This window comes from Mustela putorius, unplaced genomic scaffold, assembly GCF_011764305.1.
Source record: "Mustela putorius furo isolate JIRA1106 unplaced genomic scaffold, ASM1176430v1.1 tig00000281_pilon_pilon_pilon, whole genome shotgun sequence".
Taxonomy (NCBI): Eukaryota; Metazoa; Chordata; class Mammalia; order Carnivora; family Mustelidae; genus Mustela; species Mustela putorius.
In genome coordinates, this window is record NW_025421343.1 from 27,375,067 (window position 1) to 27,387,346 (window position 12,280).

Sequence of the window (12,280 nt, forward strand, 5' to 3'; positions counted from 1 at the left end):
CATAGATCAGACAAACATCAGCATTGCATAAATCTTACACGCCCACTAGGGCCGATTTTCTGCAAGTGAGGGGCTCAAGTAAACCTCTCGGGGGCTTATTAAAAATGATGAATGTAAAAATAACTTTTAAGTCTTCCATGTCTCCCTATTGCCTAAAGGATCAATTGCACATTCTTTAGGCGTGACATTCAAGGCCAACATGGCCCCTTCTTTCCTCTCAACAGGCTGATTCGTCTCCTGGCCTCTCGGAGCAGCTCCCAGTTTCTGAAGCTGCTCCGTCCCCTGGGTCGTGGCCTGCCCTCACCACTCGTTGTGTTCCAACCTGCCAGTTCAACTAATTCAAGGCCCTTCCGACGCCCACGCCTCACGGCTATTTGCCCAACCTCCCCTTTTGCCATCACTGTTTGCTTTTCAACAAAAATCTTCAACTCTGGCTGCACAGGGGAGACACCTGGGGAGCTTTAAAACAATATCAATACCAACCCAGACCAATGACATCAGAACAGATGAGGGAAGTGCCCTTGGTTATTATGCAACAGCTGTAGCAAATGGTGAACTATAAAGGCAAGGCTCTGGGCTCAGGAAGCCCAATTTGAAGTCCAGTTCCCCTTCTTCCCAGCCGTGGGACCTGAGGCCAAGTACCCCCCCTCTGCAAACCTCTACATTTCCACCTCTAAAATTAAGGCAGGAAGGAATCCCCATCCCATCGGGTTATTGTAAAGATCAAATGAATATCCCTGACATTTAGTATGAGCTCCGTCAGTGTTAGTTATGATGAAGGTGCCTCAGACTCCTTCTAGAAGCCTCCAGGCAACTTGGTGAGTGGACCTGCCCTGGGATCCTCTCTGCCCAGCACAGAGCAGACACACAACTTTTTTTGAGTGATGAAATGGATTCATGAATGAAGATGAATTTTGAATTTAGGAGATGGCAGAGATTTATAAGGAAGAGGTGGCTCATGAGCTGAATCTCGGATAGGCTGGATAGGCTTGTGAGAAGCAGATGAGGAGTGGGAAGGTATTCCAGAAAGGGCAATAGTAAGGGTCCGGGACAAGACACGGAGGTGCTGCATGTAGACAAAGACCCTTCTCGGACCCCAGGTGTGCTGTGGGTCCAAGGAGAGGATTACAGGAAAGAATTGCAGTGTGATGGTTTGAGATGGAAGTGGAGCCATTTCAGGAAGAGTCTGTAATGGCTCACCAAGGAATTCAGGCTCTGTTCTGAATAGGATGAGTGGACTGTGAAGAAGGAGTCTGAGACGGTGAATGGACAATCTAACCCATGCTTTAGGAAGCTAGTCCTCCCAGCGGGAGGGAAGGGTGACCTGGTACCCAGAGAGCAGACAGCAAGGAGTAGGCTAGGAGATTATTGTAGCTTCTTATTTGATATCAACATTATCAATGTTCAATCTTCAAAAAAAGTTATTCTATTAATTCTGACTTATTAACATATGTGCACAGAGTAAGATTGAAATAGAACAAAACCATCAGACTCACTTCTGTCTTTGATCACTACTTACCCAATTTTCATTCTCTAAAGCAATCACTGCATGGTTATTAAAATAAAAAAATTATAGGAGAGTACTATGGACAATTGTATGCCAACAAATTAGATAATCTAGCTGAAGTGGACAAATTCTAGAAACACAAAGCTTACCAAGACTGAAGAAATGCAAACTCTGAATAGACCCGTAACGAGTAAGGAGATTGAATCAGTAATCAAAAATCTGACAATAAAAAGCCCTGGGTCTGATGGTTTCTCTGGTGAATTCCACTGAACACTTAAAGAAGAACTAACACCAAACCTTCTCAAACATTTCCACCCAAATGCAGATAAGGGACTACTCCTTAAGTCATCCTATGAGGGCAGCATTACCCAAGATACCAAATCAGACAAAGGCACTACAAGAAAACTATAGTGTCCCCTATCAATACAATATCCCTTATAAATATTGATGTAAAAATCTTCTGTAAAATACTAGCAAATTGAATTCAGCAGCATATTAAAATAATTATACAACATGACCAAATGGGATTTATTCCTGCAGTGCCACAATGTTTGAACATACACAAAAATCGATGAATGTAATACACTGTGCTAATAGAATGAAGGGGAAAAAACAAACACATGATCATCTCACCTGATACAGAAAAAGCATTTGGCAAAATGTAACATCCTTCCATGATAAAAACACTCAACAAACTAGGAATAGAAGGAAACAACTTGAACATAATAAAAACCGTATATGAAATCTCACAGCAAACCTCAGGCTCAAAAGTGAAAGACAGAAAGCTTCTCCTTTAAGATCAGAAGCAAGGCAAGGATGCCTACCAGTTCTCTCCACTGCTATTCAATAGAGCACTGGAAGTTCTAGCCAGAGGAATTAGGCAAGAGAGGTAAATAAAAGACATCCAAAATAGAAGGAGGAAGTAAAATTATCTCTGTTTGCAGATGATATGACCTTATATGTAGAAAATCCTGAAGATTCCACAATAAAACTGTTCAAATGGGGGAAAAAAAGTTGTTAGAATAAATAAATTAATTCAGTCAAGTAGTAGGATACAAAATCAACACAAAAAACTCAGTTGTGGGGCGCCTGGGTGGCTCAGTGGGGTAAAGCCTCTGCTTTCGGCTCAGGTCATGATCCCAGGGTTCTGGGATCAAGCCCAGCATCAGGCTCTCTGCTCAACAGGGAGCCTGCCTCCCCCTCTCTCTCTGCCTGCCTCTCTGCCTACTTGTGATCTCTGTCTGTCAAATAAATAAATAAATAACCTTTAAAAAATATTAAAAAAAAAAACTCAGTTGCATCTCTATACATGAACAACAATCTAAAAAGGAAATGAAGACAATTCCATTTACAATAGCATCAAAAAGAATAGAATTCTTGGGAATTAATTTAACCAAGGAGATTAAAGACTTGTACCATGAAAACTACAGAACATTGCTGAAAGAAACTAAAGAAGGCATAAATAAATAGAAATGTATTCCATATTCATAAATTGGAAGACTTCATATTGTTAAGATCTTAATACTACCAAAAGCAACCTACAGATTCAACACAGTATCTATCAAAATCCCAACGATGTTTTCTGCGGAAATTGAAAAACCCATCCAAAAATTTATATGGGACCTCAAGGGACACCAATTAGCCAAAACAGTCTTTAAAAAGAAGAGGCAAGCTGGAAGAGGCACAATTCCCGTTAGAAAACTTCTACAAAGCTATAGTAATCGAAGTAGTGTGAGTCTGGCATAGAGTAGACGTATATACCAATGGAATAGAATGGAGAGACCAAAATTAACCCTTATGTTATGGTCAAATGATTTTTGACAAGAGTGTCAAGATCATTCAATAGGAAAAGATATTCTCTTCAACAAATGGTGCTGGGAGAAGAGGATATCCATATGCAAAAGAATAAAGTTGGACACTTACCTAACACCTTAAACAAGTACTAACTCAAATGTATCAAAGATCTAAATGTAAGACCCAAAGCTAAAAAACCCTTAGAAGAAAACAGAGGACAAATGCTGTATGACATTGGGGTGGACAGTGATTTCTTAGATATGACACCCAAGGGGCATAGACAACAAAAGAAAAATAGACACATGAGTCTTCAGGAAAATTTAAAAATTTTGTGCATCCAAGACACTGTAAACAAAGTACAAAAAAAAAATGGGAGAAAATATTTGCAAATCATATGTGGTAAGAGATTAATATCCAAAAAGTATAGGTAACCCTTAAATTCAACAAGAAAACAACGTAATTTGAAACTAGGCAAGGGACTAGAATAGACCTTTTCCAAAGATTGACAAGTAGCCAATAAGCACTCAAAAAGATGTTCAACATCATTAATTATGGGGGAAATGCACATCAAAACTGCAATGAGATGCCACTCCACACCTGTTAAAATGACAACTACCAAAAGAGACAGAAAATAGGAGGTGTTGGTGAGACTCTGATGCTGGAAGACTTGAGCATTGTTAGTGGGAATGCAAAATGGCACAGCTGTTCTGAAAACAGTATGCTGTTTCCTCAAAAAACTAAAAAAAAAAAAAAAAAAGCTACCATACAATCCAGTGATTTCCTTCTGAGGTATAATAATCACAAAAGAATTGAAAGCAGGGTCTCGGGGCACCTGGGTGGCTCAGTCATTAAGTGTCTGCCTTTGGCTCAGGTCATGATCCCAGGGTCCTGGGATCGAGTCCCACACTGGGCTCCCTGCTTGGCAGGAAGCCTGCTTCTCCCTCTCCCTCTGCTGGTCCCTCTGCTTATGTTCCTCCTTTCACTGCATCTCTCTGTCAAATAAGTAAATGAAATCTTTAAATAAAATAAGAAAGAAAACAGGGTCTCAGAGAGATTTGTACATCCATGTTTATAGCGACATTTTTCACAATAACTAAAATGTAGACACAAACCAAGAGTTCATCAGCAGATGAACAGATAAGTAAACTATGGTTTATATATGCAATGCAATATTATTCAGTCTTAAAAAGAAAGAAACTCTGACATATGCTACAACATGGATGAGCCCTGAAAACATTATTCTATTTGACCTGGGCCAGTCACAAAAAAACAAATACTGTTTGATTCCACTTAAATGAAATACTTAGAGGAGTCAAAATCCTAGAGGCAGAATGCAGCCTGGTGGTTGCCAGGAGCTTGGGAGATAGGGGAAATGGAGAGTTTTTATTTAATGTGTTGGAATTTCAGTTTTACAAGACAAAAAGAGTTCTAGAAATGGATGGTGCCAATGATGGCACATTAAGAGTGTATTTAATCCTGTTGAACTGTACTCTTAAAAAGTGGTTTAGACAGTACATTTTACATTTGTATATTTTATCCGAATAAAAAAAAATAATGGGAGGAAAAAAACCCTGAAGAATCATATAAATATAAGGTGATGTTATTATTTATTACCAACTTGCTCTTTTCTAACTCTGGGCAAAAAAAGGACTGAATTAAATTGGCTGTCTACTCTACTTGCATCGGTATGTCTTTTTATCTCACAATCAAGTCTCATGCCTCAACAGAACTTCATATTCGGGACTCTATATTTACAGCTCATGGCACAAGCCATAAATTCACCAATCAGTAACACAAGTTTTTGGAAACTCTGATTATTTTGTTTCTGTTCAAACCCCAGTGAACATGTGGGAATGTAGGGCTCTAGCATTCCTGCGCATGCCACAGCTTCGTGTCACAGGACAGTCTGCAGCAACTGCTTAACAGGGGTGGTGGCCATCCTTATCCCCAACCTCTGTAATGGTTAAGAGAGGGTTTGAATTTTTTTACACACGTTTTAAAAGGCACCTCTCTGTTTCAAGGCATGAGAAACTAGACCAAGCTAGGACAGAAACTGAAGTGGTGAGAAAGAGGTCTGAAAACATTCTGACTCCAAGAAATCAGAGTGATTCTGGTCCTGTTCCATCAGGAGCGAGTCAGCATTTGGGTGATAATTCCTCCAGGGTTAGTTTCCTGGAATCCTGTTTGTTTTTATCCACCCATCCCAGCATGGAAAGATCAGATACTTTATGTCTCCTAAAGTTGTAAGACAGATCTGCAAGCATTTCTCTCTGCAATCCATCTTCCCTCTGCTTGTTGACTATCGATAATGTTTATTGAGAGATAAATCACATGCCAGAAATTGAAAGTGTACAATGCACTAGTTTTTAGTGTATTCATAAGATTGTCTTTGTTTTCTTTCCTCTTTTTATTTCCTAGGGAAAGGAGAGAGAGCCTTAGCTACTCACTCATTGATTCAATGTGTATCTATTGACCACATAAAAAATAAAGTACAAATCCCTGCCCTCATGGAGCCTGCATTTCTAGTGGAGAAAACAAACAATAAACAAATAAAATACCTAAACCATAAAGTATATCAATGATGATAGTAACATAAAAAAATAGTAGAAAAAATAGGGTGTAGCAGCTGGTTGTGGGTAGGAGACGGATTACAAACTTAAGCTAAGTGGTAAGGGGACATCTCAAGAGATGGTAACATTGAAGCGAAGACTTGGAAGAAATGAGGAAGTTAATCATGTTCTCATCTGGGGGAAGAGCATCCGGGTAGAGGAAACAGTAAGTGCAGAGACCTTGAGATGTGTGTTCTAGAAACAGCCAGGAGACCAGTATGCTCAGACCTTAATAGGTGAGGGAGAAATGAGGTCAGGAGCCACATAAGGTCATAAGCCACTTGACTAGACTTTGGCTTTGATTCTGGGTATGGTGGGAAGCCACGTTAGAGTTTTGATCTAAGGAATGCTGGGAACTGATGTACTTTGAACCAGGTCATGCTGGCTGCTATGTGGATCATGGAGTCAGAGGGAGAAGGAGACGTTTGTTAGGAGGCTGATTACAGTAATCCATGAGACAGGAAGCATAGCCTGAGCAGACGGCAATGGGGAAATGAGAAGATTGGGCCAGATTCTGGATAGAGTATGAGTGTTGCGCCAACAGGCTTGGCTGAGAGAGAAGATGTGGAGAAAGAGAAGGAGAAGTCAAGGTGACTTGAAATCTGCAAAGCTGAACAGTAACAGGCGATTGGTGGGGCTGGCTTAGGCGGGGGACAGAGGGGCAATTTCCTGTACTGCATTTATCCTAGAAGAAAGGTAACTGTTTAGGCCTGAAAACAAGTAAGTTGTTCTGGAGCGTCTCAAAGTAGGAAAAGACAAACAAATATGTTACTTGTTATCATCCTATTTCTAAAACATAACCCAGCTACTTAAGCATCAAATTGCAAATAGATCGCACGCATGGTTTTATTTCTATTTTTGAAACCAAAAACATTATCTGTCTATTATGTAACCAGTAGTCATCTACCTTTATTAGGAAATTTAACATATTGCAATTGTTGCTGGAAATTAACAAAATCATCAGTTCTGTCTGAGGTTGCTCTTGCTGCCTAATTTAATTGTTTGTGATAAAATCTTTCATATACTAAACAGATTTATTTAAGTTAATTGCATTAGGTACTTGTTTTACTACTTCGACCATAATTTGATAATTGCTTTTTGTTAATAAAATCTACATAGTCCTGAAACTAAATACTGGCTATAAGCCTGCCCTGGACGTAGCTAGTACCAGATTATGTTTCAAATTCTCTACTTTGGCAGCTTCAAAATCAACCATGGAAGATTTACACACAGAAATCAACAAACATTACAAGTCGGGGATTTTTTCCCCCAGAGAGCAGATTCAGCAGGACACTATGGGGCATAGAGACATGTAGGGTATGAATGCCAGATTTCAGCCCCACAGTGGTGGCATTGGACAGAGAGGATGTAATGAGAGCCATCTACCCCAGAAGGTAGGCGTGCTTTATCCTTGACATTGCTTAGAACTGCTAGCTTATAAAAGTAATAAAAAGCAGACCAACCTTAAGCTTTCAATTCTCTACAGACAAGGCTCTTCCTTGTTGTCCATGCCCAGGGCAGGTTTTTCCCACCACTCCCACCTCCAATCTCGTCCTGCTGACTGTCGGGTCACCAGGGGAGTGACATGTAACTTTTCTAAGCCTTCATTTCCTGAAGGGATCATAAAATCTACCACACTGTCTTGTTGTGAAGACTTGAGACCAAATAGAGTACAAAGTATATGCTCTAGGTAGTGAGTAATGGTAGGATGAACAAAACTTTTAGGGTTTTCTCCCAGCCCCAAGAGAAGGAGGAAACCCCATATAGATCAACAGCATCTTCATAACCACTCTGCTTCCCAAACCCTGAGCCCCTGTCAATGCTGTTCCTCCCACTTGGGGTCACGTCTGTTTCTTCATGTCCAAACTGTTTGCCTTTCAAAATTGACCCAGTTGCTATCCCCTCTAAGAGACTTTCTCTTTTTCCCATGGCTGATATAATCTCTCCTTCCTGTAAAATTCCCTGGCTTTGGGGGGACTCTCTGGTACTTTCCCAGGCCTACTGGATTAGAATCTGCATTTTAACAAGATCCCCAGGGGATTCCTATGTATGTAAGATTTAGGAACTCTTTGCTAAATCACTGGATCTCACACTTGTCAGCACATTGGAATTACCCAGGGAGCTTTTAAAAACTTAACGCCTAGATCCCACCTTAAGAGATTCTGATTCAACTGGTCTGGGGTACAGCCCGTGCACCAGGGTCTTTTAGAACTCCCAGATGATCCTAATATGCATCAAAGTTTGAGAACCACTGGTCTATAAACTCTCCTTATACTCCCTTATGGAGCCTGCACACTTCCTAATGTTAAGGTTATTTGTGTCTATATATGTTTTCCCACTTGTAGTAAACTGTAAATCTTTTAAGAGCAAGAACTAGTTCTTCATTCAGTTTTTATCACCCCCTCCCTAACAATACCTGGCATGTAATGGGAGTTTAATAAAAACTATTGCATGAATGATGAATGCATTGTTTATCTGTAATCTAAAAAGGGTCTCTCGGGGCGCCTGGGTGGCTCAGTGGGTTAAAGCCTCTGCCTTTGGCTCAGGTCATGATCCCAGGGTCCTGGGATGGGCCACACATTGGGCTCTCTGCTCAGTGGGGAACCTGCTCCCCCTCCCCCACCTGCCTCTCTGCCTACTTGTGATCCCTCTCTGTCAAATAAATAAATAAAATCTAAAATAAATAAATAAATAAAAATAAAAAGAGTCTCTCAATACCTAAGAATAGCTTTTGTCCTAATCTGAAGACGGCTTGAACCTATTCCCAAAATTATGGAGTCAATTCTTCACTTCTCTGAAGAACGGGGGCTGATGGCTAGAATGGGATTTCTACCTGAGGATGCGGGCTCTCTGGGTACCAGTGAGTCGGGCCACTGCCATCTCTGGGGGCTCCTTAGAGAAAGCTGGAGGAATCTGGAGATCCCAGGGAGCAATGAAAGAAGCAAAATGAAGGGGCCCCTCCCTATACTCCATGTATCAGTTCAGAACTCTTGGCTGAAATATGATGGTGTTATTGTTTCTTCCTCTCCAGGGTGCCATTTTTATATTTATGGGGATTGTTGTCCTCACTATGAAGGCATCTGTTATTGAAATGTTCCTTGGTAAGTACTTTTATGTGTGTATCTGGATACGCTTTTAACATTTTCCTAAGGTCCAAAGAATCTTGCCAAGAAGAGGCTTAAACCAAGACAGAGCATATAAACAGTACAGTGTATCTTTTTATGATAAACATTTTAGAGAGATGTTTAAGTGAGAATGTTAAGCGTAGATCAAATTCAAGATGTACGTGTGTATATATTCTTGTATAAAGCAAAATTGTGTATCACATGTGTGTACATGTTACACACATACACACACATATCTTGCCTTCTTCAGCAACTAGCAAATGTTTCAGATGGAATATATTTACAGATTCTGAATTCAGAAATCTTAATGCTTATTAAAAAAAAAAATCTCATCACTGACATGTCCTTATTTGTACATTGGTGACTCATGCTCTCACAGACGGAACCCACACCCGTTATCAGCAGAGAACACAATTTCAGGTAGGCTCTGGAGGAGCCGCAGTTGGGCTTCAGGAAAGAAAAGGATTGATGGGGTTAGCATTAAGCCCAAGGGTGATTATCTATTAATCTTGACCCCCGCTGTGCCCTGGCCACGTTGGAGAGAGCAACCCTATGGGAATCACTGCCTTACTCCTACCAGGGTAGAGTGCGAAGACTTTTTGGACATTGTATTCGTTTGCTAGGGTGCCATGACAAAATACCACAGGCTCAGTGGCTTGAAACAGTGCAGTTTTATCCTCTCACAGTCCTGAAAGCTAGAAGTCCAAAACCAAAGTGTCAGCAGGGTTGGTTTCTTCAGAGGGCTGTGATGGAGCCTGTGCTCCATGCCCCTCTCCTTCGGGAGGTTTGGCGGCCATCTTTGGCATGTCTTGGCATCTCTGCCACCATCTTCACGCGGCGTTCTTCCTCAGTTGGATGAGTATCTGTTTGTGTCCAAATTTCCTTTTCTTATAATACTAGTCATAGGGGATTAGGAGCCCAACCTACTCTAGTACAACCTCATCAGAACTTAAACAATTACATCTATTTCAAAATGAGGTCACATTGGGTTTTGAGGGCTGGGACTTCAACCAATGAATTTAGAAGGGACAAAATTCAATGCAGAATATAGTCAGAACGTTCCAGGTCTGTGTAGAGGAGGTCTCTGCAGCAGAGTTGGGGAACAGAAGAGAAAGAGGAGACACAGGGAAGGCAACAGGGCTCTCACGGGGTGGAAGGAGCCTAGACCAGGAGTCGGAGAGACCCTGTGGCTTCCAGTCCAGACCGCCCACCAACCTGCTAAGCTCAAGCCCCTTCATTTCCAGTTTGCCCTTTGAGAGGCTCTCCCCTCCCATACTGCCCAACTGGTTAGTGTTTCTTATGTAGGGCAGGTGGGGAGTCAGGAATAGAAAGACTTTAGCTGCTGTAAAACACACAAAGCCAGCAAACCCCGAGGCCATTTCATACTCTGCATGTCCCCCATATGACAGAACCAAGAAGGGACACTTGACTGTCCTTCCTTGTCCCCAGACTCTCACAACCTGTCTTTCTGCAGAACTCTCTCCCCTCAGGGCTGCACATTCAGAAGGTAAGAAATCAGACCCAGTAAAGGAGATTCCTGTCACACAATTCCCTCTCTGTGCTCACGTGTCTGTCTCCCCAGCATCTCTCTTACTCAACTGCTTGTCTCCATCCCAGGGCCATTTCCCTGTCACTCTCCTCAGTACTGGGACAGCCTCCCTGCCCCAAATCCTGACCCCTCCAACTCCTTCTCAACCACACCCCAATTAATCTCTCTAAAGAACACGTCGGATCACCACTTTTGACTTAAACTCCTCCGTGGTTCCCCTTTGTCTTTGGGATGGGACCTATAACTCTAAAAGTATCTTGCTTGCTGGGAAGACCTTCCTGATATGGCTCCCCTTGCTGTCTTCTGCTCTCCTTCTCCCCACAGAGCCCACTCCAGCTTCTGAGGAACTGAAAAGTACTGACCTTCTCCGTCCCTCAGGGCTCACATCATTTTTCCCCTTCAGGCCTTTGACCATGCTGGGTCCCTTGCCCGGAATGATCTTCCTCTCACTCCCACACCCCCCACAAGCCCTACTCGTCCTGGGGAAGCTTCCTTCCACCACCCCCTCCCCCATTTGACCAAGCCATCTTCCTAAGGGCTTCTGTGGTGCCCTGTATTGATTCTCATTATAGCTGTGTCATGTTCCCCTTTCCACTCGGCAGGCTCCCCCAGAGCTGTGAACTCACTGAGGGCAGCTGGCAGGAGCTGTGTCCTGCATTTTCAATGCTGAGCACATCTCATAGGCATTCAAGAAATATTGTAAAATAAATTATTCTTAGGGATGCTAGATTTGTAAGGAATCAGAGTCCAACTGTGCACCTAATTCCAATGTGTGGGTGTATATATACTACAAATCAAATATCACACAGTACCGTCCAATGATCCCCCCTTAATTAATGTCAATTAAGTATTCAATATATATCAGAGCTAGCATGTTTAAGACATCCTCAAATTTATGATACAGCAGAGTTTTATGCCACTGTCTTTGGAGCACTGTGTGTAATCAACAACTGTGCTTATGGGGAGTGAGTGGAATAAATGGGCTAAGGCAGTAGTCAGCAAACTTGCAATCTGGTTCCAGCTTTTGCCCCAAAGACCTGCAGCTTTAGCCAAGGTGTTAACCTTGACCTTTGTGTCTTTTTTTTTAATAAAATAAAAGGATAACCTACAAAGCTCTTCCCAGCTTTAATATTCTGTGTTTTGAAGCATAATTTTATAATTTACATGATTGTAGAGAATAAGTCGTCCTGTCTTTGCTATGAAGCTCTGATTTATATGACGTTAGATGTTTCATTGAGTACATAATATGAAATTAAAGCATGGGGGAGGGGTGCCTGGGTGGCTCAGTGGGTTAAGCCTCTGCCTTTGGTTCAGGTCATGATCTCAGGGTCCTGGGATAGGGCCCCGCACCGGGTTCTCTGCTCAATGGGGAGCCTGCTTCCCCATCTCTCTCTGCCTGCTGCTCTGCCTACTTGTGCTCTCTCTCTGTCAAATAAATAAATACAATCTTAAAAAAAAAAAAAGAATTTTTTAAAAAAGCCTGGGGGAAATTTGAACTGCTTTAAAATGATCTGCTTTGTAAATCAGTTTTCAGGAAGGCACTGTGGACACTTAAAGAGAAGCAGAGCTGGAGAGTGTTTAAAGTGGTAAATATAGATTTTAATCAGGAACTACTCCAATCGAGGAGATCTCACTGTAGAAATGGGCTCAATTCCAAATATAACAAGGGACATGGAGATTTATATCTGAGAAGCAG

General features: G+C 41.7%; 1 protein-coding gene across 4 annotated transcripts in view; it reads left to right on the forward strand.

Moving 5' to 3' along the window:
* The window catches only part of VIT (vitrin), a 96,677-nt gene that overhangs the window by 13,571 nt on the left and 70,826 nt on the right, over positions 1 to 12,280 (forward strand). For all 4 annotated transcript variants that reach the window (XM_045079253.1, XM_004765450.3, XM_004765451.3 and 1 more), the window contains exon 2: positions 8,942 to 9,011. In XM_045079253.1, the coding sequence (XP_044935188.1) occupies positions 8,960 to 9,011 (52 nt within the window). In that variant the 5' untranslated portion in view covers positions 8,942 to 8,959. The remainder of the gene's footprint in view (positions 1 to 8,941; positions 9,012 to 12,280) is intronic.